Below are 26030 nucleotides of genomic sequence, written 5' to 3' on the forward strand. Positions count from 1 at the left end.
ATCTCATGTGAGAGTGCTTTTTTTCTATTTTTAGCATTCAAGGAGACTTTAAAAATCTTTTGATTGTGACATCTCAGTCGTGAGATAGCCTATTATGCCCAGAAGTGACAGACTTACCTGCTTGTTTCCTTTTTAAGAGAAAAATATCTTGTTATTTTTCATTAAAACTAATCATCCGTACTGAAAAAAAAGGAGTGAATTTGAATCAAAGCAGAAGAAACGACAGCTCTCCTATAATTAAGTCCAGTGTCTTGACATGCAGTTGTAGTTTCTGCGGCTCGTCACTCAGGTGAAGGACCACACTGTGTACCTTGGGAGAGATTCACGTGCTCTTATTGAACAGAATTTTCTGTGGTTGGAACTCGGGGTCAGAGTGTTTTGTTTAAGGGTAAGTGTCCTGTCGGTTTATGCTGCGGGGGAGGTCAGTGACCTCACCGGGCAAACATCTCGCTTGTGGAGGCCCTGCTCTGTTTTCTGCACCCTTACCAGCTGAACGTGACGGTAGTACTCACAGAGGTGGTAGCTTTAAAGGAGCATTATGTAATACTTCTGAGAAATTTGAAATTGTTAAAGGCTAATGCTCTGAAAGAAAAGAAAGCCCAGGGAAAGTAACATGAATAAAAGTTATATCTAGTTGTTCATAGACACGAAAAGTTCCAAGGTTGTTACGCTAGCTTACATACAGGTGAGGCAGCTTATATCTCCAAGTCTGTCACATGATTTGTAAGGATTAACTTGACTTTAGGGGAGTTTGAAAGCTTTAGTTCTCCTCAAAACAAAGACTTTAGCATTTTTAAATCAGAATTGTCTCTTTCTTTTGAGTCACGCTGCTACAGCCTCACCCACTCTTCCTTTCATACTACCCATGAGTATGAAAGGTAGCGTATCCTTGCTAATGCAAGCTATTCAAATATAGCTTAAATATTATTTAAATATATCCCAAAACCACACAGTTCTTCAGAAAAGTCACATCCCGTAGAGATTTAGCTTTACTTTTTACTGGAGCAGGAGTGGAAGCAATTTGTTGACATCCAAGCACTTTGTGCCAGAGGTCGTTGCCCCCTGTCAGCTTCCTGGTCAGTGTTAGTGCGGGCTCCTGTCTTCTTATTTCACCCTGAAACAAACCGCTTTAAGAACTGATTTTATTGCCATGTTGCTGATATCTATTACACGCACATTAAATATGCAAAACTAATGGTTCAAGCTAGCTCCCATTAAGCTAAATGCAATTTCAGAATTTGTCAGTAAATACATGTTTAACCCTCAATTAGTTAGACTGTTATGTTATGAGGAAAGCTGTCATCACGTTACAGCTGTGTCTGTATCTGATATCGTCAAAAGGGCTACAGCTAATACGTTAACTTGATTTGCAATCTTTAAAAGTCCTCTAATGCCAGACTTTGTAACCTTTAAAGAAAGAAATGGTGCACATCAACCCACATATATACACACCGGACACATATAACACACAGGACACATTACTTGGGCATTTTGTTAAGGAGTGCTATGGCAGACAGGACAAAGCTCCTGCCGAACCATGGAGATCTATATCTGCCTGCGTTTACTAGAACTTCTATTTGGCATCATTGACCCACTTCACTAACTTAATGACCCTTACCTACTTATCTTGTGTTACATTGTGTGCTTTTTATCAACACTGCAGTGTTTTAGTCACACTATTTATTGAAGCAGGAGTGGAAACAGTGTGTTGACATCTAAGCATTTTGTCCCAGAGGTCGTCACCCCCGTCAGCTTCCTGGTCAGCGCAATACGTGCAGACTTCTGTCTTCTTATTTCACGTCGAAGCAAACAACTTTAAGAATGGATTTCATTTCATACTAATTATAAATTAAAATGCCAGTAGACCTTAATTAACCCAGAGAGAAGTTCGGCTCAGTACTTTATTCGAGAAAACGTTGAATGCTGAGAGAGAAATTAAGAAGTGAAATATGGACACTCACACTGCAATGTCACAAGTACCCCCATTCTAACATTCAATATCCAATGTTTATCATTGAGTTTGAGCAAAACAGGCCTGTATTTTTAGAATTAAGAAGTAGTTTTCAACAGGATTAGTCATGAAAACAACTGACTGCTCTCTGATGGTAATGAACTTCAGGTCATTCACTGCCGCTTTCAAAAGCAGTCAGAAAATTAAGAGAGGATGACATTTAAAGGAAAAGATCATTTGTAAAGTATCGTATTCATCAGGTTAAAGGTGAGGTTAGTAACATTTGAATGCTTAAATATGTAATGACATCAAATGCACACATTTCTGAGGTAGCTTTTTAAGGTTTGAGCTTGAGTTCCAATTTTATTTTGAAGGGGAAAAACATCCAAAGTGAAACTGTTCTCGTTTACCAAAATAACGTTAAATGCATGTAAAGGAGGTCCAAATGTTCTGTTTCCTCAGTAGTCATGAGATATTTAGAGGTGTGTGTGAACTCCATGTTAGGCTAATTTAGTAGCTTTACTTAATATGTTGTTTTCCTGTTTGTAAAATACCCAATACAGGCTTTTAGCATTAACACTTTTATATTGGACATAGCCTTTCAGAGGAGTCCTTGAAGGCAGGATCTGGTAGAGTTGAAATGTATTACCAAACAGCACTGCTGCCATCTTGTGGTGAAATGGAAGAAAAGCAACACGGCCTATTGGTGGCACCCTTGGGAACAGTTATGTTGACTGTAAAGAAACAACCTGTATTTCTGGTTTGAAGGGTAATAAGTTCACATATGTAAAGGATCATTTTGCATAGAGGATATGTTCTTTAATTGAGTTGTATTACATTATTATAGATTCATATGTGTGAAAACACTTTTTCGGTCAATCCAAGAAGACATGAACACAGCATTCTTTCCACTCATTAAATGTCGTTATCAGTCAGATAACAAGAGGATATAGGAAGCAGCTTGTTTCCCTCCTACCATTAACACTGCTAACTCTGTATTGGTTTAGGCAGCTGTCCAGGCTTCATGTATGTTATATTTCAACATAAATAGGTCACAGCTGCTTTCACTCAATGGAAAGAGGAGGTCCAAGTGTAACTCTGAATATGTGAGGCACCAAAGTAAACAACATCCAGCAGCACCCCTTCACACAGACCAGCGCTCGAGGCGAGCTTCTGTTTCAAGCTCAAGGGTTTGAAAACATTTAAAGTGTGGGACACTTTGCAACATATGCTAAAATAAGTCAATATTGGAGCTATTTCTATCAGGAGGAAAGGAACACAGCTTCTGGAAGTGTCTCCTGTCTGCTACACGAGTAAGTAGCCACTCAGTTGTTTGCCAACACCTTTTCAGCTTAGAAATAACTCCATAAATTAATGTATCAGTATGTGAGGTTCTGGTTTAACTAACTTTTGATTGTGTATGCTTCTTGGGGGCTAAACATTTAGATTCAGATTTCAATGAGCCTTATGGTGCAGGGAGTGGAGAAGTTATGCTAAAATTGTGTTGTTGAAAGTCTAAATGTTGCCATCATGTGCGTCTGGAGTTGATACAAAATGTTACATTACTCTGATATTTTTAGTTTGTAATATCTTAAACTTGACTAAACTCTAGTGGTGAATATTTTACTCTGAAAAATGAATGTACCTGAGCCATTCCTGTGCTTCTCCAGAGATGTTGACTCATTTAGTTAGTGTACTTATGCAGTTTAACGAGCTATCTTAAGCCAACAGCACTAGTTTTCAGGTGTTAGCTAGCTAGTTTGAGTTGTTTTCTCGAGACCCTGACTTATTTTTCTTGTGATTTACGATGCATATGTTAGTCATGTTATTATCTCAAGATACTAACGCTGTTTTGTAATTTTCTGCTGGTCTAGGAAACAAAACAAAAGGCTGCACAATGCTATGCTAACATCACCCACTCTAATGAGGTAAACTGAGGCTATTTCTTTGTGGTTGTTTTTTTGCAACTCTGAGAATGCCAGTAATGAGGGTCATGCATTCAATAGATAACCTGAGAAAACTAAAATTGTCTTATTATCAAGAGATTAAAATGTGTATGGATACATGTCCACTCAGGGCCTCCATAGATGAAGGCTGTAAATGCCATTATTTTGCAAAACAGTTTTTACATGGAAACTATGAGTTACAACAGCTTTATTTTGAAATTCATTAAGTGTGTGAAGTCATTTAAATGTATTATACAATTTCTATTGATCTATTTAATTCTTTATTTTGGGGGTGGTCGTTATAAAAGCGTACTTTTATTTACTTGACTGTTTTTAAGTCACTTTTCACCCTGAAGTCAAATCTCTGACACTATCTATCACTCTTCTTGCAGATAGGTGGCGCCTGTCCGTTTGCCCTCAGCTGCAGCTCATACACATTGTCCTGCAGCTCTTCTATTTGTGAAATAGAGAGTTTGCGCTCCGTCTAGACTGCAGGTTACACAACTGTGGTATTGAACTGTCCGCTGAGACTGCGCAGGAAGCCCTCTGCACAACAGGTATGACATCTTAGTATGTTAGTTAGTTATGTGGACACAGGGATATCATGATAATTCATTCATAACTTGTATTATAATGACCAGAAGTACTTCAGTAATCATCATCAAAACAAAAAAAAAGACACAGCTGTGAAATCCATTACCGTTCAGTGGAGGTTCATACTTCATCCAGGAGTGGATGACTGCAGTTTGCACAACAGACAAAGGTCCAGACTGCACCAGCTTCACATTTCAGATTAAACCATGAAATTAAACTTTGATTGCTGAGTGAAGTGACTCAGATCAGTGTTTGTTACTGTAACTGAATGGCGAGATAGAGGAGACCAAGGTTGGGTGGCACACAGCCTTTTATTCTCGTCCATTGAAGGTCACAAACAACATTTTTTCTTTCATGCAGTCTTTTTGTCGGCACTCATTCACTTTGCTACTTCATCTGAGAGTCACTGACTTTGAACAGTTCAGTTATAGTGGATACAAAATGAAGAAATGGTCCTAGATAGTTTTGCGAGGGGATAGCAGTAGAGCTGCGTTCAATACTAACAAACATTCACTAATGCAACAGTGGAGGAGGCTGCTGTATCCACACAACAAACTCTGGGCTTTTAAACTTAGCTATGAGACCGTTCTGAGTAGAACTTCTCAACAATATTAAGAGTATGGTGGTCGATTATACCCTGGGTATACAGCAGAGGGAGTACAGGAGAGGCAATGCTTAATCTGAGAAATCTGCTCCACATGACTCAATCAGTTTATCTTTCCCTTACACAACACATGATTGCCACATACCACCTCACTTGGCTCAGTGCGGCTCAAACTCCGTGCTGAGTGGAGGTAACAGTCTCCCTCTCTGTTCCTGCAGTCATGTTTCTGTACCTCCTGGGACTGGTGGTCCTCTACTACCTGTACCGCTGGGTCAAGGAGCTGCCCAGGGTCCCGGACAAGGGCAACAAGTATGTATACATCACAGGCTGCGACAGTGGCTTCGGGAGCCTCCTGGCCCGCCACCTGGACAAGCAGGGGTTCAGAGTCATCGCCTCTTGTTTCACTGAGAAGGGAGAAGAGGATCTGAAGAAGTCCTGCTCGAGCAAGCTGACCACGGCACACCTGGATGTCCGGTCAAAGGAAAGCATTAATAAAGTTGCAGCAATGATCAAGGACAAAGTCGGAGACTGGGGTGAGTGTTGAGATTGTTTTGTTCTTGTTGGGCAAGACTGAAGTATCTCAACAACTTTGAGAATGATGATCATGCAAGTTTGAACAGGAACTCATGGTCTCCTCGTTATGACTTCAGTTATCAGTTTCTTTTAAATACTTTGTTTTAAGGACCAAATGCTTGTTGAGCAAATTCACACACTAACACAACAGAATCTTTAGCCTTAGGGAGAGATCACTGGTAGACATCGTGTTGCCCACTACTTTGTTTCATGACCAAATGCCTGTTAAGTTAAAACATGACCATCAGTGTTAGATTTACTGTGTTTTGGGTTAACAATTAGCAAGGTTTGAAATGTGGAATTTCTTAAAGTGCTTGGTTTTGAATGTCAATGTTAACTGTTGTACAATATAAAATGTTAAATTTAAGTCTTTTCTCCCAAACTTTATTTAAAAACAAAGTGCCTGTCATATTAATTCTAACTGATAAACCATTACTATCTATGACAGAGTATAAGCAACACTTTATAGACACAAAAATGTGAGATTTTGCAATTAAAGCCTTACATTTATGAGAACAAAATTGTAACTTTATAAAAAAAAATGGCGAACACTTGTGATTATTTCCAATATTTTGTTTAAGGACTAAATTCTATTCCTGTCAAGTTAATACTAACTCATGAAACGTCACTGTTAGCATCATAAGCACAAAATTAACATTTTTTAAAGCAAATTTGCATTGCTAGCATGCTAAAGTGTTGAGTAATTGTAGTTTGTCCAGTATTTAGCCTTAATTTTACTTTGTGCTTATTAGCAGGAGTTATTATGTGAACTAATAAAATATAATTTTAAACATGTTTGACATTTAATCTGATCATAGATGGTACTTTCAAGCTAATCATTTAACATTGTATGTGCATACTAAGTACATACTGTTTCTTAAGCATGTAAAGTAGCAGCCACTCTCCATCTCTCCTGCAGTATGAACTCTGCTCTCGTTCAGGATCAAAGTGCTCCTGAATTGTAGGCTAAGTGTGAATATCCTTCATTGACCTTGTTCCTTCTATTTGTTCCTCTTAGGATTATGGGCTGTTGTGAACAACGCAGGCGTGTCCGTTCCCTCCGCCCCCTGCGACTGGCTCACCATCGACGACTACAAATCCATGCTGGATGTGAACCTGAACGGGGTCATCGCCGTGACCCTGAGCGTCCTGCCTCTGATCAAGAGGGCGAGGGGACGTGTGGTGAACGTAGCCAGCGTGTTCGGCAGGATCAGCGTCACAGGAGGACCGTACACCATCTCTAAGTACGGCGTGGAGGCTTTCAACGACAGCCTCAGGTAAAACATTAACCCGGGATATTAATTATTTGTAAGTATGTCAAGGATTCTGTACTTTGCACGCAAACACTGATAAACATTTTGAACGTAGGTTAAATATGGACCCATTTGGTGTGAGAGTCCTCTGCATTGAGCCGGGCTTCTTCAAAACAAACGTGACGGATGTTGGCATCCTGAGCAACAACGTCAAAACTATCTGGGAGAGGCTGCCTAAGGATGTCAAAGATGACTATGGCACCGAATACCTGCAGAAATGTAAGCGTCCGCCATCTTTCTTCTTCATGTGTCCTTATTTCATTTCACCTACATGTCTTTATTCCTCCTCCTCGCAGCATTAGACGTCATTTCAGATAAAGTCGCAAAGCTCAGCGATGGAGACCTGATGAAGGTGGTGAACTGCATGGAGCACGCCGTGTCCGCTGTCCGGCCCCGCTCACGCTACTCTCCAGGCTGGGACGCCAAGCTGTTCTGGCTGCCTCTGTCGTACATGCCATCCTGTGTGAGCGATTACATCATGAGCAAAGAGGCCATACCTATCGCCAAGCCCAGACAATAATGTATTTTTTATGCCAGTGTGCACGTTCAATGCAGTAAAACCAAAACTTTCTTTCTTGTGCACTTTTTTGTAACAGACATTAAAAACCTGTTTAAAGAACGACTTCGTCAGTGTCTTTGTTTCCCTTCTCCTCCCATTTTTCAGGTAATCTTATCTACAGGTTCAAACTGTTGCTGACCTTGAGGATAAGGATGTGTGAAGGTGAAAGAGGGATAACAATCACGTTAATGCAGACTTTATTGTGAAAGAATATAGAGCAGGGCTTTCTCATGACCTCAATGTACTAAAACCAACTAGGCTAAAATATGGTGTTCTGAAAAAGATATGCTCCTTTAAGTTCTAACCTGCCCATGCAGTCACCTCCACTCCAGAGTCATGCCTGTTTTGAATGTAGTTATGGTTTTGGGCCTTGTCCCTTTTGTACAGAGATTTCTCCAGATTCTCTTTTTTTATGACATCATATAACACAGATGATTGATTTCACTGGAGGAACATGATGGAAGAAGTTCACTACTCAGATTACATGAGTAGATAGTTCAGAGAGACTCGTCCTCTTTTGATTGCCCTTTTTATTGTGACTCACTTGTTGATAATTAACAGAGTTGAAAGATGCTCCTTCAGGTGTTTTTTAGCCAACTGTGTCAGTGTTTTGTCATCTCTGGCCCAACTTTTGTTAAAGCATCAAATTTGAAATTAGCTTATAGTTTTCATAACAGCTTCAGCATTTGATGCGTTGTCTTTGCACTGTTTTGGTGTTATTAAGCTAGCTGGAACATCTGTCAGCCTTTATTTGGTGACCTTTGATCTTAATAACATTAAGGATATCAAGCTATGCAAACACCCCTCACTGCCTCCATGTAATTAGTTGAAGCAAACACTCATCCAGTTGTTTGTCCACCGTTTTATTTCAGCATGACAAGCTGCAACAAAGTTCATAAAGCTCAACACAGCTCAGCGCTGCCATCTTGTGGTCAGAGTGTACAACTATTAAAAGCCTAGAGGAAATATACAGTTGACAAGCTGTTTTTATGTAAAGACAGTGTTTTATTCCATCTTTCATTGGAAACATTAAATAGAACTTTCTTTCAGGATGACGAGACAGGTACATTTGAATTTTTTGACATGTTTTACAAACCAAGTGCTCCTAACCGCAGAACCCCCTCTCCTTCTGTTTTCTCCCCTCCACAGATTGTTTAGCTTGAGTGCTCCTCGGCGAGCTTCTCGGCTTTCTGGACGACCTCCTCGATGGGGCCCACCATGTAGAAGGCCTGCTCGGGGAGAGGATCGTACACGCCTACAAGGGGTGAAAGAAGCATGGAATTAGCACTGTGATGAAGTTAAGAGGGAGAAAGTTTGATGTGTGTGTGTGATGAACGTACCACCCAGGATGCTCTGGAAGCCCTTGATGGTCTCTTTGAGGGGCACCAGCTTGCCCATGTGGCCGGTGAAGACCTCGGCCACCTGGAAGGGCTGGGACAGGAAGCGCTGGATCTTACGGGCGCGGGCCACTGTGAGTTTGTCCTCCTCAGACAACTCATCCATACCCAGGATGGCAATGATATCCTGCAGGGATTTGTAGTCCTACAGAAGAAAAAGAAACTCATCAGCCTTGTTTTCTTAATTTGTCACCAGATAAGAAGTTTTGAAAAGCTTGGACCACAAACCTGGAGGATTTTCTGCACGCCACGGGCAACATCATAGTGCTCTGATCCGACAATGTTGGGGTCCATGATACGGGAGGTGGAATCGAGGGGATCCACGGCGGGGTAGATGCCCAACTCAGCGATGGCGCGGGACAACACAGTGGTGGCATCCAAGTGAGCGAAGGTGGTGGCAGGGGCGGGATCAGTCAGATCATCAGCGGGCACATAGATGGCCTAGAAGAGGAGGGAGTCCAGTTAATACCATATCTTTAAAAAGCCACTTGATGTAGTCTGATGTTTGTTTGTTTTTACCTGCACAGATGTGATGGAACCCTTCTTTGTGGTGGTGATTCTCTCCTGCATGGTACCCATGTCAGTGGCCAGAGTGGGCTGGTAACCCACAGCAGAGGGGATACGACCCAGAAGAGCAGACACCTGAAAAGCACGCAAAGAAATCATGACATCCGCGACCAAGATTTGAGGAAACCTCGCCAAACAGCAGACGTGATGGACCAGATACTGACCTCAGAGCCAGCCTGTGTGAAACGGAAGATGTTGTCAATGAAGAGCAGCACATCCTGACCCTCCTGGTCACGGAAATACTCGGCCACAGTCAGTCCAGTCAGAGCCACTCTGGCACGGGCACCTGGGGGCTCGTTCATCTGTCCGTACACCAGCGCCACCTAGCAAGGATTCAAAGCAGAGGGTAAGCGTTTTATGTTTGCTGCTCAAGCGTGCAACATGTGCGGCTTGAAAGACTCGTCACCTTGGAGGTGGTGTCCTTCAGGTTGATGACACCGGACTCAATCATCTCGTGGTACAAGTCATTTCCCTCGCGGGTACGCTCGCCCACACCGGCGAACACGGAGTAACCACCATGGGCCTTGGCGACGTTGTTGATCAGCTCCATGATCAACACAGTCTTGCCCACCCCAGCACCACCGAAGAGACCTGAGAGCAGGAGAATGAAGGGTTTATTTACAATCAGGCGTTCTACATCCTACTGCAGGGGTATTCAAGCTGGAACACGTACCAATCTTTCCTCCCTTGGCGTAGGGGGCCAGCAGATCCACCACCTTGATGCCAGTGACCAGAATCTCCTGCTCCACACTCATGTCAGTGAACTCAGGGGCTTCAGCATGGATGGGTGCAGTCCTGTGAAAGCAAAGGAACAAAACTGACGCTCTTTGTTCCTTCCAATGTTATTTATTTGTGCTTAAAAAGGTCACTCACTGCTTGGTGGAGATGGGACCCCTCTCATCAATGGGCTCGCCAATGACATTCATAATCCTGCCAAGGGTCTCTGGACCCACTGGGATTCTGATGGGAGCACCAGTATCCAGAACCTTCTGCCCACGCACCAGACCCTCAGTACCATCCATAGCAATAGTACGCACTGTGTTCTCCCCTGAGACACACAACAACAATGTTTTAATGACGTCATTCTCCTTTAAAAAGAAGTGCTTGTTGTTAAAGTGTCATTTGAAATGCTTACCAAGATGCTGTGCCACCTCCAGGACTAGCCTGGCCTCGCGGCCGCTCACTTCCAGGGCGTTAAGGATGGGGGGGAGGCCTTCGTCGAACTGGACGTCGACGACGGCACCGATGACAGCCACAATGCGGCCATTGGCGACGGCGGCAGCAGCAGCAGGTGCGACATAGTCTCTGCCTGGAAAGACAGACACAGGGTGCTAGTTTAGCTCAAGGGTGCTACAAGCATGACCTTGGTGTCCCCCTGGGGTCTTTGTGGTCTCTAATGTCCCAGAATGTTTGCTTTAACGTGCCTGAGAGAGAGAAGACACAACTGCGCACCTTCACGTTACGTCTCAATGTCAGGGGGAATTAAGGGTGAAACTACAACACAGCTCAGAAAGTAGATAAAGAGTGAGTGTTTGGGAGTTTCTAACATTAAGTGGACTAAACTGGGTGGATATATCTGTATATTAATCTGCTGTAATACCAATATATAAGGTTTACGTGGAGAGATTGACAGATGAATGGGGCTAAAGCTAATGTTGGCCTTAAAGACAGCCGAGGTGCGTTCAATGACATCACATTTACAGTGTCTCATGATCTCAGAGCTTTAATTCTGTCTGTTAGTTTCTTTAAGTGTATAAACGTGCTGCAGAACAGTGTGTAACCTTGCTAATCTGCTCGGCAGCTTGTAATGCTAGCTTAGCAGCCTCATGTCATTAGAAAGGTCATTCCTGCTAGCTCAAGAAAAACACAGCAGAGCAACTTCCTGCTGCATGACACCTGTCAATAACTGCGATTATATGCATATGTACTAATTTGACATTTTAATAAGGCTCCTGAGGAGTTCAAATTTAACATTTATATGTCATGGCCTGCTACGCCACCGGCAGAGCGCAGCCAGCGTGTTGCTAGCAGTAGCTCCCCCTGCCCTTCTGACAGGCGCGTAAACGCCTCTTTTCTCGTTCCGATTTCGATCAAAAGCACCAAGCATGCAGGACTTACGAGACAGGACCGCTGGGGATCCAACGAGGGCTTTCAGGGGCTGGACCCCAGGCTTGAGAGCCTGCAGAGCCCCGGTGCAGCAGCGTCCCACAGCTCCCAACATTGTCAAAATGGCTGAAGGTGGAAAGAGACAGAGGAACTGGGGGCTTTATAATGAATGAGCGCTGAGGCCAACTGCGCCTGCGCGCAACGTAAAAGCCCCGTCCTGAGCATGCGCACTGGTTGAAAGATCCAGCTGACATTCTGCCATGATTCTGCCCTCCAGAGCTGGCCTAAATGACAGTCTTCAAGAAAGTTTGCACCAAGGAAACCTAACGACCAAAACCAGTCCTTCAATTAGTCCAGACTCACGTGAAAAAACAGTTCTGAGGTCCCTGTTTTGATGTTGCCCTGGTTGTACACAATGTCCCAGGTGTGGAGGGGTCTTTGTCTAGCTTCAGACAGACACAACTTCTAGTGGTGTGCAGTTAGCAGTGTGCACTTCACTACAATCATGTAGGTCATATAGAACACTAGTGTTACTTTCAGTCTGTTTTACACCTAGTTAAAAAAACTAACAGGAGCTTTAAGAACATTAAATACTGCTGTATTCTATCAAGGTATGCCAGTCCAACCTGTGGACTCCCTCTAAGTCTTGAATCCTTCCGTGCATTAATTATGAAATGACATACCAATGTTTTTTTTTTTAATTTATTTTTTATTATTTAGCTCATTCCACGCGACTTTGACCTGAAATATAACCAGCCATGTATGAGGCCCAACTCTGTGGACAGATGATTCATCCTGACTTTCTCCAAACTGTAACGCTTTGTCTTTTTAACTATACACAGCTCTGTAGTTGTTACTTCATGTAGCCAAATGTTTTCTCCTGCACAAGTAGAATAACAGGGTTTGAAAGACATTCCGGGGCGCCCAGAGTCACAGTACTTGATTCCAGGACTCTGACTCAAGTCTGGATACCTGACTTGGACTCGAGCATTGACTGCATTAGGAACACTATATGCACCAAGAGCGCTGCAACATGTTTAAGAAGCATCAAGGAGAAGACAGAGACCATCTCTGAAACTCTACATCTGTGCATGATGCATTCAATAAAGTAAGTGAGATGCTAAAGTTAGCCTACCTGGACTGTCTATTACATAAGTGTTAGCAGGCTAATGGCAGGTCATGTAAACAGAGTGACTCAAACACTGGATCAGAGATGTTTGATTGGTTTGAATTCTGATGAGAGCGGGTGGGTTGCAGTTATTCCACTTGCAGCTACAGTGGGTCCACTGAAGCAGAATCAATGTGTTTACTACACATCTGAAAGGCCCAACACTCAAACAGTATACATGTAAAATGAAAATATATATAAAATGAATGTATATGTGTGTGTGTGTGTGTGTGTGTGTGTGTGTGTGTGTGTGTGTGTGTGTGTATTTATAGAACAGAATAGAATGTACTTTATTAATCCCTGAAGAGATATATATGTGTATATATATAGATAATATGCAGTATATATGCACATATATATACACATTATCATTATCTAGACAATATATACACACATACACATTTGTATATATGTGTGTATATATATATATGTTTATGTATATATATACACAATATCAGAATCAGTATCAGACATACTTTATATAACTTGGGGGGGGATTCAGTAAATAATACATGTATGTATAGAATATAAAGTATTATACTTCCATATTATATAATAAATATGTATATAGTATTTAATATGAGGACTTGACTTGACCCGACTCTATTCAGACTCCAGCTTTGGTGACTCAACAACAACACAGAGCACTGCTCTAAATTATGGACCCAGAAATGCAGTTCCTCCAAACGTCCACTAGATGGAGCTATTGTACTTAAAGAAACCTGCACAGAGAGGGAGCTTCTGCAGGCATATGCATGTCTGGGTGTTTGACAGATGTAATGGATCTCTATTCCAGAGGCTCACATCAGTTTAATGCAAAATGTAACCTCTGATAATTTACATTAACACTGAACAGGAAGTGCTTCCTGGTAGAATAATGATTATAATGTGTGTTTTTTTGTAGTTTTGTTCCCTTGATAGAAAGTTAAACCATCAATTGTATGTTGTCTGCAGAAGAATCTGAGGTTAGCTTGGTTTGTTTACTTATTCATTTTGTAGTCCACAAAATCAAGCCGTTATGTTTGATACAAGTTAGAAGTTAATGTTTTATATTTGCAGCTGAAGCCTTGCTTTTCCTTTGATTGAACCTCTTCATAACCACAGATGAATATCTGCCTCTCTGCAGGCGTATTAGCATCTCTACCAGTCTGTATTTGTCTGTAAAAACACATCACATATTTGCATTCAGCATCCCGAGCATGCCCTTAAGTAACACCTGATGAGTGACGCCTCAGAGCACTTTGTGTTGCCAGACTTTAGTGGTCTATAGTTGGATTATTACAGGCACATGCAGGAGTTGACACAGATTGTCATCACTTGTAATGTAACTTAACGTGTCAAACGTGGATTATACATTAGTTTTATCTGTCTGTAGTGCCTTATAGTTAAAGGAGCAATGCTGAGGTCACTTGGCAATGCTTCCTAAAAGAGCGTCTCCTCTGTGTTTAGAGACATTGTGCTTGTGTTGCAGTTACTGTAGCTACAGCGATCAAGCCGAATGAGTTCACAAAGTGTGGTGCGTGAACGGACATGTTCCCCGACGGGATCAAGTGCAGCAGATGCCAATGTGTTTACCGCTTTCAAACAGCTCGTCTTCGTGTGTTATTAGAAAAGTTTAAACCCACATGGGGATGATGATGATGTGTGGAATCTTTGACTCAGTGACAATAACCTTTGTTCCAACGCCAGCGAATGTCTCCTATCACAAACTGCCACACCTGACCTGCGTATCGTCTCTGTCAGGCTTTGCATCTTACCCCTTAGTCGTGCCTCTGACAGCTCCACAGAAGGCGGCCTTTGACCTTTCGTAGACATGCTCCATGCAAGAGGAGAAAATCTGTTTCAAGATTCTTCACCAAAACTTGAAATTTAATGAGAAATGGTTAAATCCAAACATGGTGTTATTTCATTGTGTTGGTCTGCTCTAAGCTCTGAGTCATTCCAAAGGGAGGTCCAACACTTTGATTTAGGCTTAATATCTTAAAAAATGAAGCATTCACTGGCTTGAAATGTTGTACTTTAATAGTCCCTTGAGGGAATCAGATGTGTAATGAAATTGGCAGAGATATTCACATCTCCCTCATGATCCTTTCAACTTTTGTCTGATGTATTTATCAGGTTAACATTTACACTAGAGCCAATGCTGGAATGTGGAAATATGGAAAAAAAACTGAACATTCATGCAATTTGTGTCTCACTCTTTGACAAATTTAATTCTTAAATATCATCACCCCCTCATGATTACTGTGACCCAACATGTTTAAATGAGTTTGTATTTGAATAATAATAAAAAAAAGACTGAAAAATAAAAATAACTGCCTTAAACAGCATTAGAAACAACGTTTTTATAGGTACAAAGACCATGTCAGCACTTGTATTTATGATAAGCACACGCTCCTGTCCTGTTACTGCTCACCAAACCAAGACAGCTATGCCGCTAGCATAAATTTCTAGTTTTACATCTGACAGGGGTGCATCTGTTAGCTGTGAAAATTTGTTGGAACATCCCAACCCTACAATCCTACATATGATTTGCTTTTTAAACTCTGGAAATAAACAGACAGTGATGTCAGTCATGTCCTCCCCGTGCTGTAACTACATGTTTTAGGAGTGGCATTAACTTTTTAAAAGCAGTGGTTAAACCAAATGTCACAGGAAAGAAAGCTGGAGGGGTCGTGAATATCAAAGAGCCGAGGGGTGGCTTCCTCTGTGTCATAAAAGAAAAACTCACTCTTATTTGTATTGCATGCCTCACACCTCTTTCCAGAGAATCGTATTCATTGCACCTCAATTGTGTGGCTTTGCATTAAAAACGCAGTGTCATGCTTCTTGTTTATCCCCAGTATTGGTGTCAGCATCTACTCAGAGCAAGATGCTCTTTAGATTGGGCCATTTGTATTCATTTATTCCCATGTACTTCTTCAATAGACGTCGCCCAATTGCCGCCTTGTTTGTGCGCACTGTGGGGTCTGCATTTAGCACACTTAGAATGCTGCAGAGCGAACATGTGGGCTCATTAGAAGAGAAGTCCTGCTGGGTGAGAAATCAGGAGAGCGAGAACTTAACGTCAAACGCACTCGACAAAAATTGACACAACATTTAGATGTAAAGCTGCTGCTGGGTTTCCAGTTAAAAGGCGTTCCATAGTGATGTTCAGCACAATGCTGCGTCCTAGTTTGGTTTATTATGCAACAACACAAGTGTCGAAGCTATAATTGATGGATTCATTCATAAAACACGGCGACAAAGGGCACCTCTGAAAATATGAAGTCACAGCTTTTTCCAAACAGATTGAATAAGAATGACAAAATAATACCCATAAATCCTTGCTTTGCTAAATCAGCTCTCCACTCAAAGCAAAGGGAGCTGAACCCGATTTGAGGAGCTCTCATTTTTCAGAAGATGCATTCTTGAGTGACAGCTCACCTCTCCTTGCTTTCAGAAATACAGTAGGCAATAAAAACACACGCCGTCATCCCTGTTGCAGAGTTATGTGATTCCTGTTGGAGCTTTTATGGTTGCAGCGAGTCTCATGGGATGTTAAGACTCCTCTGATCCAGGACTACATAAGAATTATAATAAGATTAGAGCTGTGAGACTTTGCTTTGCTGCTGAAAAGGACACTCATCAGGTTTGAATAAAAAGTGGACTCATTCCGAAGAAGAAAAGGAGTGCGTTAGCCTTTTTACATCCGGCTTTGAAGACACCTCTGCAAGAAATAAGACGTCCTTTTAATACAGAATACATAGTGTAATTATCAATGGAGCATGAGGGCATGGAATTAGCTCCTCTAAGAAAAGAATAAGCTAGCTATTAAGCTATAAATGCAACAGTGGCACCAAAAATGTACCGTGCATGCCAAGATAAAGACAAACAAACCACTGCTCCGAGTGTTTTTACAGGTGAATCATGGTACGCTGCTCCTGCAAGGTGTGTCGCCTCAAGCTATCATTCCCTTATTCAAACTTTTCCAGCTATCTGGATTATTCCTAAGGGCGAGGCCTATGACAGCACAATTAAAGCAAACATAAATAGAATGTGCTTCAATCAGAGCGGTAATAATGAATGCTACTCAGTTGACATTATAACTTTAAAATCATTGTTAGCTAGCAAGTTTGCCTTCATAAGTAGGCGCTAACAGCTTGTCACAGCTAGCCAGCTTTTTTCCAAAAGCCACAAAAGCCTTAAATATTTAGAAATGAATGAGTAATATTTCAGTGGTAGCTTTTTAAGCTTTTAATTCATGAGATGCAAAATTTGCTGCGACATCCAGATACACAACCCAATAATTCCTTTTATATGAAAGGACTAATTGCCTTTATTCCCAGTGGGCTTTCCTTTCTGTCTTTGTTTTCAGTAGCATGCCTAACAAGTCAAAGTGACAACCAATCCCAAAAAAAAGGGGGAAAGCCAGTCATTCCTCCGTCTCCCCAGCCACCCCTCCCTCACTCTCCCCAAAACGGGAGTGAGGGAGTTTTCAAAAAGGGCTGGACCAGTCATCACTCACTGCAAGCCTTGAATGGCTCAGAATTGAGTCTCATGAGAGCCAGTGTACAGTCTAAACTTTTGGCAACACTCTGCTCCTGCTGCTGTCACTGTACGGTGACTTCTTGACCTGCAGGCTCTCAAATAAGCTCCAGCAGAAAAGGACGCCAGGCTGACGCTCATGACATGGAACCAAACTGAATTTTAATGAAGAATTCCTGTCTTTCCTCTTTGCACTTTTACCTGAATTTCTTCACTTCAAGGGGAGCTTTTTAAAGGTGAACACATTGGAGACCTAAGTCAGCAACATTGTGAGTTATGCGCGCTTGCTGCCTGAGTCTCACACTCAGTGCTTGTTAAAGCTTGTTCTGTGAGTGTCTGCATCATTTTATGGAAGGTATTAAAATCTAAGGGATACATCTCCATCTTCTCTTTCTTTCTCAGGGAAGTCATGCTCCCTTCACTGCACTGGCTCCTGTTATTGTGGGGGCTTCAAGGTCTTTTGGCGCAGGACTATGAAGAAGACTATGAAGAAGAGGTGGTGACTACTAGAAGGAAGAGCAAAGACTTTTCATCTAATACCATACCAAAAAATGGCAAAGGTGAGTCCAAAGTCGTCTCTCTTTTTCCATATTCCTGCACTCTTTTCTGTTCATGCTTTACTTTGAAAAGTGGTTTAAATTGAAGCAGGTGGCACATTTTGAAAAAACTTCTGCCACAGGTGAAAAAAACAGAACATGATACTCAACAAGGGCATCGCTGGAGGATGCAATCCACTTGGATTGATCATATCTAAGAGCTTTCTCTGAGCCATCCATCTCCAGGGAGAGCGTTCAGCGCTCTGTTACCCAAATGTTTTATTCGCTCAGAATCCTGTTCCCCAGGCACATTCCCTCCGTGACATATTCCTGTGAAGATTAATGTGATTTATCCCCCAGCAAATATTAGATCTGTGACCTCTTCCCATTGCTAAAGGTTAGTGCAGAAAGACGAGTTAGTTTGATTTCTTCTTTGAAATTATCTGTCACATTTATGAACCTTTCGCACTATCCTTGAGTACCTATCAACCTATTGAGTATGAACAGTTGATAAATCAACCTTAGGCTTTCAGAAAGCTCCACAGACACATTTTTCCAACACGTCATATCCTATTGGCTGGGATTAATTCGTTTTCTATGATTGAAAAGGTCTAGAAAACCAACTTCTTCAAGTGCTCTTAACCTCTGACCAAGCAAAAATGTGTTTACTTAATATCCTTCCTCCTCAGCGCTCATCGATGACGAATGCGGTTTGGAGATCGCCTTCTTGATTGACAGCTCAGAGAGCGCCAAGGACAACCATGCCCAGGAGAAGCGCTTCGCCATGGACGTGATGGACCGGCTCCAGGGCCTCAAGCTGCAGACGGGCCGGGGACTCGTCTCCCGTGCTGCCCTCCTCCAATACAGCAGCCATGTCATCATAGAGCAGACCTTTAAACAGTGGAGAGGCACTGAGGATTTCAAATCCAGGATCGCTCCCATGGTGTACATCGGCCACGGCACCTACATCACCTACGCCATCACCAACCTCACCCACATCTACCTGGAGGAGTCGTCCACCAACAGCATCAAGGTGGCTGTTCTGCTCTTCGACGGCATCTCCCACCCGAGGAACCCGGACGTATTTTCAGCTGTGGCTGATGCCAAGAACCAGGGAGTCCGCTTCTTCACCATAGGAATCACACCTGAAGCCAACGAGGCCGCTAACATAGCACAGCTGCGGCTCATTGCTAGCTCTCCAGCTTCACGCTACCTTCACAACCTGCAGGATAGAAGCATCGTGGACAAATTCATCAAGGAGATTGTGAGTAATAAGTGGAACTCCTTTTAGTTTGTTTTAGATCAGAACTTGTAGAGGGGGGAATTGCTAGCTTAGTTGTTGATAGTTTTGTTAGCTTTTTTTAAGCATTGTTTATTTTGAGAGTAATTTTTTAAAGTTCGCCCCCGTACAGTGTGTACCATTAGAGAGATTGGCTACATAGAGCCAAGCCGTTTTATGAACCAGGCTGTAAACATGTTTATTTCTCCTGTAAAGATCATCTTCTTTTGAATGAGTGTGTATGTGGTTTCCTGTGTTTCTGCAGCCAGCCTCAAGCGGATTCTCAATGAATTGCAGTTTATAACACTTCCGCATGGGCTTCATAGTTTGAGACAGGAGGAAGCTGCTTGGTACAGAGTCAGTTTGCTAAGTGTCACTAGATTTCTCCCACTTCATTCAGTAGAAGTTGTATTTCTGAAAGGCTTTGCACCATTTCATTTGCATGAACCTGATTAGCTAAAAAACCCTTTGCTAGCACTAACATTCCTGAACAAGCATGAAATTGCACGTATGTTTCATAATTACATATCTCCCGGGGCCGGTAATTTATGAAGCCATTTGGTCCTCCGCCATGTGAAGTGAATGTTTACATCTATTACTTCTTACTGCTATTCAGCTACTACCACCCACTGTTTCTTGGCATCACTCATGTACACCTGCTACCTGCTATCTGCTGCCATAGTAACAAGTCTGCTGCCATCACCTAAAGCAGCACTGCAGACCTCAGCTTGCTGTGACATCCTCTCTGAAATCTGCAGTTTGAAGGAAAAACATGAAGCTTTGAAATCCTTCTGTTGTATGCACGTCTTGGAAGATAACTAAGACATCATTTGTCCATATTTCATATTGTTTATCTTGGCATGAGTGATTGGTGTTACTTCCATGAACTGACGATACATTTCCACTGAGATAATTAGAACACGTGCAGCAGCAGCAACATCCTGTAGACACAACCGGGCTGTTTTCTGAGACATATGCTCTGCATTAAACCTCTTTGTGGGAAAAAACGGGTGCAAGAATCTGAATGCACGCTACATCATTTGAGCAGCTACTTCAAACTTCAGCATAATGTTGACACAGGTGGTACAGATCTAGATATGATAAGGTAAACCTGTATTGAAAACCTGCACCAAGACTCCAAAAGCATTGATCCTGACAGCCCTGCGTTCTGCTCGCATGCAAGAGCCCAGCAGCAGCCAGTCCACAAGCAGACTTTCATCTCATTGCCTCAAAAGGCAGCATCTGTATGTCATAAGCATGTGCCTTTGTCTCAGCTGAGAAACTGTCTTTCATCTTTAGTCCCAGCATTATACTGCACGGCCCCCTCGTCTAAAAATGGACAGACAGTCTTCAGACACCCCTCAATACTTCAAAACATTGCTCGGATGCTCAGCGAGACTATTTTGCCGATCAGTGCATATGGTCTGGATTTAGTTTTAAGTGGAATTTTGTCCATTTCCTCTTTTGTAGAGCAACAACAATGTCAAAGGTCAATGTAAATTGCGTTTACAGGATCTGCAGTAAACAAGAAAAGAGGTTAACAAGGCTAATCGTGCTAGCTACCTAGTTTTTTTAATAATACCATTTACTTCAGCAACTAAGAGAAAGATACAACTCTATAAAGACAAATTGACAGGCAGTCTGTAGCCAATATTAGCTAGCTAACATGTCTGACACCATATATATCCAAAATAGGCAAGTGTAGCTTGTTAGCCAGCTAAGAATGTAGCCATAACCCTCAAAAGATAGCACTCTCTGTAAACATGTGCCTTTTTTTAGCCAAGAAACTGTCTTTCATCTTTGGTCCTAGTATTAGAATATATCGCTCTATCCTCTACAAAAGGATAAACTATCCTCAGACACCCCCCCTACTTTGCTAACATCTCTTGGAAGCTTAGCGAGGCTATTTTTCTGATCAGTGCATGTGGTTTCCTTTAGTCTGGGTGGAATTTCGACGATTCCCCCTTGTGTACAGAATGTGGTCAGCTTTGAAGAGGAATGAAATCTGAGGGGCACATGTAGGGGCTCTGAGTGTCTCTCAGAAGAAGTGGCGGATATCAGTCTACTCCAAATATCAGGTGGAGAAGACTGAAGGCCGTTTTCACAAACTGAACCCAGACCAGCACTGAGGAAGTTTAATTGGGTGTTTGAGTCGCAGGTGTTCCTCCAGCTCCAGTCTTATCCTACGATGTAACCTTGAGACCAGAATTTAAAGCTTAGCTCAGCATTTGAATTTGGCTCAGAGTGAAAGATGACTTCCTTAGATCTCATTCTATAAATGTCTGCTGGCACGTTATGTTTCAACCATATGGAGCAAATTTGACAACATCCTGACATTATTTTTGTGTTTCTCGCTCCACAGACGGCGGTGGCGGATGAAGGGGTAAGTCTCCAGACTGGGGTCTTGCTGCACATTTTTTATGACCCCGTATGGCCTGTCTGACTCTTCTTTCCTTTTATTTGAAGTGTCCTGTGGCTCTGAGCAAGTGTGCGTGTGATAAGGGTGAGAGGGGACCCATCGGCCCTGCTGTAAGTATCATACTAAGCACCATTGATCTATGGAACCCCAAATTGTTAAGGATAAATAATTGCATTGTGTATTTACTCATATAATAACATTCAGCACTCTGGGCTCCTGAGGCCCTCCTCTGGAAAATACGACAGGATCAGATTTCTCTTTTTGAAAACCACATGTATTCTCCAGCTGCCCCTTGGAAGACAATTACTTCCAAACTATCGTCTTTGAAGCGCTGTAGAGGAAACAACAGCTGACAAAGAGACCCTTGATACTAACAGGCTACACAATTACAGGGCTTTGGTGGGTTTTAGTCTGTGTGGTTTTGAGATGCTCTGTCCCCCCTGCAGCAGTGAGAGTAAAGCAAATGCCTTACATTCCTCTTGTTTATTGAGAACAGGCCTAAAGGGTTCACATATTTACATGAACAATCAGAAAAATCATGTCTGTGAGGAGCTCCCTGCCGCATTGTTTGGTTCCCAGGATTCATGCTCTGTGTATGAGATGTCACTTCCCTGCCGAAGCCATGTCGTGATATGAACATGCCTCTTGTTACACAGAGGAGTTCAGCCACAATTAGACGTAGTGGTTTCACTTTGATGTGTTTTAACAAGATGAGAACAGAGTAATTACCTCTTTAAACCTAATGCTCCGAACAAAAGCTGTTTCACATCACGGCGGCAGCTGAAGGAAGCAGCATGTGGAGATACAGGCATGAAAACAGGGAGGCACTTGAAAGATAAGAACTTTCACAGTCAACAACACACATGCATGAAAACAGAGGGAAGAGCCAGACAGTTGTTGGCTGTGTCCTCTCGCACACATGCAGACAACTTGAAGTCCCCTCTGATTCATCTGCTCCCAGACACACTGGCCTTTATCCAACATGAACTTCAAATGATTCTTCTGTGAAGCATGAAAGAGCTCTTAAACTGCACATTAGAGAACATAAGGAAGTTCATTATCAGGAGAACTATTGTTGTAGCTGTCTTGATATAAACTGATAACGAGCGGCTAAACAATTTACAGCTAATCAACATGCTAACTTTCTCCTGGACGATGGGGAGTCCTAGCTTAAAGGACAAACCTACATTTAGAAAATTCAACTTTTTTACGTTCTTACTGTGAAGTGACGCCACTCTATGCTTGTACGTAAAGCTAGAGCTCACAGGGAGTTAGCTTACCCTATTTACTAACAGGAACAGCTAGCTTAGCTGCGTAAAATTTGCAAAATATGTCCACCAATGCCTCAAATCTCACTTATAAGCACTTTACATCTTGTTTATTTAAAAATCCAAGAACATAATGATAAAAAAAGAAAGGTATTTTTAGTCACAGGAACATATGTTAGCTTAGCATGAAGACTATCATGTTTTATACAGTTGATGGTTCAGATGTAACCAAACCAGACTACCAAGACTTCACAGGATCACAAATGAACATATTACATAATTTTTTGCTGAATAAGTAAACGTATGAACTTGGCGTAGGTTAGCTTAGCATAAAGACTGCCTATGGTTCATGAGAGTTGAATTGGCCTTATAATTAAACTCTTTGCAGAAAAAAGGATATCACTGAAGTAGAAAGGCAGTTTTACTTCATTTTAATTGTCTTTTGTCACTTTTTATAACATTAGGTTTCTTCAATTTTAAGAGTCTTGGATAGTTTGCTTCATACTTGAATTCATTAGTATTTTTTTACAGTGTATTTTAATCACATTTCATGTAATGTGATCACGTTTTGACATGCACCCAATCCATTTTTCTCTTACATTATCTGTATCCTGTGGCATGCAGTGTTTTGTTTGCAGTAAACCGTTGTTGAAATAAATGACTTAATTGTGGTTGCTAAATATTATTTAATGCATTGGATTATCTCCCTCAAACAGATGATATCATACATGCCTGAAAGCTTTATGAGATGTTATCATGCAAGTTGCGAAACCATCTCTCTGTTGCTCTTGATTTCTGCCTTTTGATGCGTCCATGACTTTCTCTACAGGGCAAGAAAGGTCGGCCTGGAGAAGATGGAAACCCCGGGACGAAAGGAATGAAGGTTCTGCATACATTAAAAACAAAAAATCACAAACATAATAACATTTGAAGTATTGTGAGAACAAATCAGGAAGGTTTACACTCTTGGTGAGACTTGACTCTCTTTTTCTTCAGGGTGAAAGTGGGCTCAGTGGACTTCCAGGTCGAGACGGCAGCGAGGTGAGCTTAAACAACTTAGGGTTAAGTGATCTTTAAACAGTTTTGGTTGCCTCCTCCTGACCTAACAAGCCTATTTTGTCCACACAGGGAAAATCAGGATACAAAGGAGAGAGGGTAATGTATGGATTCAATATGCTTCATCAAAGTATCAGGTTCCCACGCTCATGGAAAATCTGCAACCGCGAGTGAGACCTGAGCATTATATTTCCAGACCTGATAAAGCGCCTTGAAAGCAAGACCATACAGAGAAGAGACTTCAGAAATATCACGGCATTTTCTTCTCCTTTGTTCATCTGTGTTTAATGTCAAGCCTGTCCGCAAGTTTCTCCACTTACTTGCTTTTTGGGGAGTTTTAATTACGTGAAACCCTGTGTGATTAGTTTTTGAAAAGCAGCCCTTTGCTGGGTTATTAAAACACATTTTCAAAGACAAATTGTTCCTTTGAAAACTTGTTATTCTGGTGAAACCATGAAATTTCATTAAAAGCCTGAAACAATGTGAAATGACGCCATGCTTTTGTCTTCACTTGTCTCTTTTTTGTTCTCTCACAGGGAGAGAGAGGGGAGTGTGGCACACCTGGACTAAAGGGAGATAGAGTATGTTGCCCTGTTGATGTTTTTCCAAATGCTTCTTTTATTTTTATTCACAACAGTCATTAAATTGAACTCATTTTTTCTTCCCTAGGGCCCTGAAGGTGGGGTTGGTCCAAAAGGAAATCGTGGACTTCAGGTAAAGCATACCAACCTACCCCATGCAAAGCCCCATGCCCCCTTACTTCCACTAGCAACACCAAACCATATGTTATGCTATGGCAAACTAGCATTTTACAGGCTCACACTACAGCTGTCATTAGCCCATATAATTAGCTTGAGCTAACTAGCATAACTCTTGGGGGGTGAAATCTATCAAGAGTGCATCTAACGTTAGCTTGAACTGTGATTTATTAGCGCTAGCATCTTGGCTTCCACAGAGCAGATGATTCTATAATTCTGAAAAGGGCCAGACATCTTTTTAATGTAAATCTTAAACCCTTAAAATTATAAAGTCAGCTTCTTATGTGCTCTATAATAACTGGAGTTGGAAAACAAGTGTTAAGCTAGTAGTAAGATAAGCTAGCATTAGCTGCTGAGTCATGGTTGCTAAACTGAAAGTTACTGTTTTGGAATTTGGGTTAGCAAGTTAGGTAGTTGTGTTATTTTATTCAAACTTCTAGTCATTTTCAGATTGACTGATTCTTGATAATGTCAAACATTTATTTACATTTTAGGGTGTACCTGGTCCCCTTGGTGATATCGGACCTGAGGGTCCCATGGGTAAAAAAGTAAGTATCCCTCAGCTTTGATGCTCCTTTGTGACAAGTTTGAACTGAACCTGTGAAATCTGGAAAATGTTTAAGCTCAGCATTATTTAGAAGTAAGTAAGATGTAAATCTGACTTTCCTCTCCTCCTTTCTTTGCATTTGAGTGAATTCTCTCTCTTCTCTTTTCACCAAAGACTGCCTCCGCTTCACCAAAACCAGATGCATATCTGAAGTGTACTGCGTTTTTGGTTGGGGGGCATATTTCTTTTCCAGTCTGGCTTGAATTAACCCTCCTTCAAAACTTGTTTGAAAGTGGGGGTCCATGTCAGTGGCTTCATCAGAATGTGGATAATGAATAATGCTGTAACCTGTGGAGTGGCAGATGTGAGAAATGAAACGCACTGACTCGAGTCTTCTTCCTTCTTGAGACTTTTTTTTTTCTCACCACGTTGACATTTAAAATACCTTTGGATTAAATCAATTTACCGCGCATGTAAATAACATCACAAATGTCAAGTAGCCCTACATGCTGATAACGCCGGTCATGTGACCACACTTTTGAAGGTTTATTTGTGAGTCATGATCCATCACCAGTGGAACATCTGAAACCCCACTGAAGTACTTCATCTGTTATTACCATGTCAAACTATTTGTCTGTTCCTACTTTTTTAGCTCCCCGCCCGCTCCCCTCCTCATGTTATAGCTGCCAATTCCGCAATGAGCCCCGCGCTCCCCGCCAAGTGTTCCCTCCTTAATTATTTTGGAAGAATGTTCATGTTGATTGTCTGGCTGTCATCCTATATCACCTGAATGGCAGACTAATGTCTGGCTTTAAACACTGTCCCGACTTGCCTGAAAGGGCAGGAGAACGAGGGGGGAAAG

General features: G+C 41.9%; 4 protein-coding genes across 4 annotated transcripts in view; 2 read left to right on the top strand and 2 right to left on the bottom strand.

The window, feature by feature from the left end:
• Positions 1-4654, bottom strand: part of LOC117808208 (bile salt export pump-like) — a 20072-nt gene extending 15418 nt beyond the window's left edge. The window contains exon 1 of the mRNA XM_034677793.1: positions 4598-4654. The gene's annotated coding sequence lies outside the window, so the exon portion shown is untranslated. The remainder of the gene's footprint in view (positions 1-4597) is intronic.
• On the top strand, positions 3017-7600 carry LOC117808207 (retinol dehydrogenase 7-like). Its single transcript, XM_034677791.1, has 7 exons — positions 3017-3264; positions 3826-3879; positions 4290-4454; positions 5314-5628; positions 6687-6945; positions 7037-7200; positions 7278-7600. Exons 4-7 carry the CDS (start codon positions 5316-5318, stop codon positions 7499-7501), a joined length of 960 nt encoding a protein of 319 aa, XP_034533682.1. The 5' UTR covers positions 3017-3264; positions 3826-3879; positions 4290-4454; positions 5314-5315; the 3' UTR covers positions 7502-7600.
• Positions 7601-8384: 784 nt separating this feature from the next.
• Positions 8385-11762, bottom strand: LOC117808045 (ATP synthase subunit beta, mitochondrial). The gene is made up of 10 exons (XM_034677484.1): positions 11623-11762; positions 10640-10813; positions 10378-10552; positions 10178-10299; positions 9911-10095; positions 9669-9827; positions 9457-9579; positions 9166-9378; positions 8881-9082; positions 8385-8795 (listed from the first exon to the last, which is right to left on the bottom strand). The coding sequence occupies exons 1-10, from the start codon at positions 11723-11725 to the stop codon at positions 8695-8697; spliced, it is 1557 nt and encodes a 518-aa protein (XP_034533375.1). The 5' UTR covers positions 11726-11762; the 3' UTR covers positions 8385-8694.
• LOC117808044 (collagen alpha-1(XXVIII) chain-like) overlaps positions 9462-26030 on the top strand; it is a 32800-nt gene continuing 16231 nt past the window's right edge. Inside the window, exons 1-11 of the mRNA XM_034677483.1 lie at positions 9462-12718; positions 17708-17865; positions 18531-19105; positions 21483-21503; positions 21587-21649; positions 23637-23690; positions 23804-23848; positions 23936-23962; positions 24400-24444; positions 24533-24577; positions 25116-25169. Of these exons, the coding sequence (XP_034533374.1) occupies positions 12702-12718; positions 17708-17865; positions 18531-19105; positions 21483-21503; positions 21587-21649; positions 23637-23690; positions 23804-23848; positions 23936-23962; positions 24400-24444; positions 24533-24577; positions 25116-25169 (1104 nt within the window). The 5' untranslated portion in view covers positions 9462-12701. The remainder of the gene's footprint in view (positions 12719-17707; positions 17866-18530; positions 19106-21482; positions 21504-21586; positions 21650-23636; positions 23691-23803; positions 23849-23935; positions 23963-24399; positions 24445-24532; positions 24578-25115; positions 25170-26030) is intronic.

This window comes from Notolabrus celidotus, chromosome 24 (assembly GCF_009762535.1).
Source record: "Notolabrus celidotus isolate fNotCel1 chromosome 24, fNotCel1.pri, whole genome shotgun sequence".
NCBI lineage: Eukaryota > Metazoa > Chordata > Actinopteri > Labriformes > Labridae > Notolabrus > Notolabrus celidotus.

What these genes read in the sequence shown, in the direction of transcription:
- LOC117808207 (XM_034677791.1), top strand. Translation starts at nt 5,316, where the DNA reads ATGTTTCTGTACCTCCTGGGACTGGTGGTCCTCTACTACCTGTACCGC. An exon ending in GGACAAAGTCGGAGACTGGG is followed by an intron (nt 5,629 to 6,686) that starts GTGAGTGTTGAG and finishes TGTTCCTCTTAG; the next exon opens with GATTATGGGCTGTTGTGAAC. An exon ending in GCTTTCAACGACAGCCTCAG is followed by an intron (nt 6,946 to 7,036) that starts GTAAAACATTAA and finishes TTTTGAACGTAG; the next exon opens with GTTAAATATGGACCCATTTG.
- LOC117808045 (XM_034677484.1), bottom strand. Translation starts at nt 11,725, where the DNA reads ATGTTGGGAGCTGTGGGACGCTGCTGCACCGGGGCTCTGCAGGCTCTC. An exon ending in GTTCCATCACATCTGTGCAG is followed by an intron (nt 9,379 to 9,456) that starts GTAAAAACAAAC and finishes CTCCTCTTCTAG; the next exon opens with GCCATCTATGTGCCCGCTGA. An exon ending in GCGTGCAGAAAATCCTCCAG is followed by an intron (nt 9,083 to 9,165) that starts GTTTGTGGTCCA and finishes TTTCTTCTGTAG; the next exon opens with GACTACAAATCCCTGCAGGA.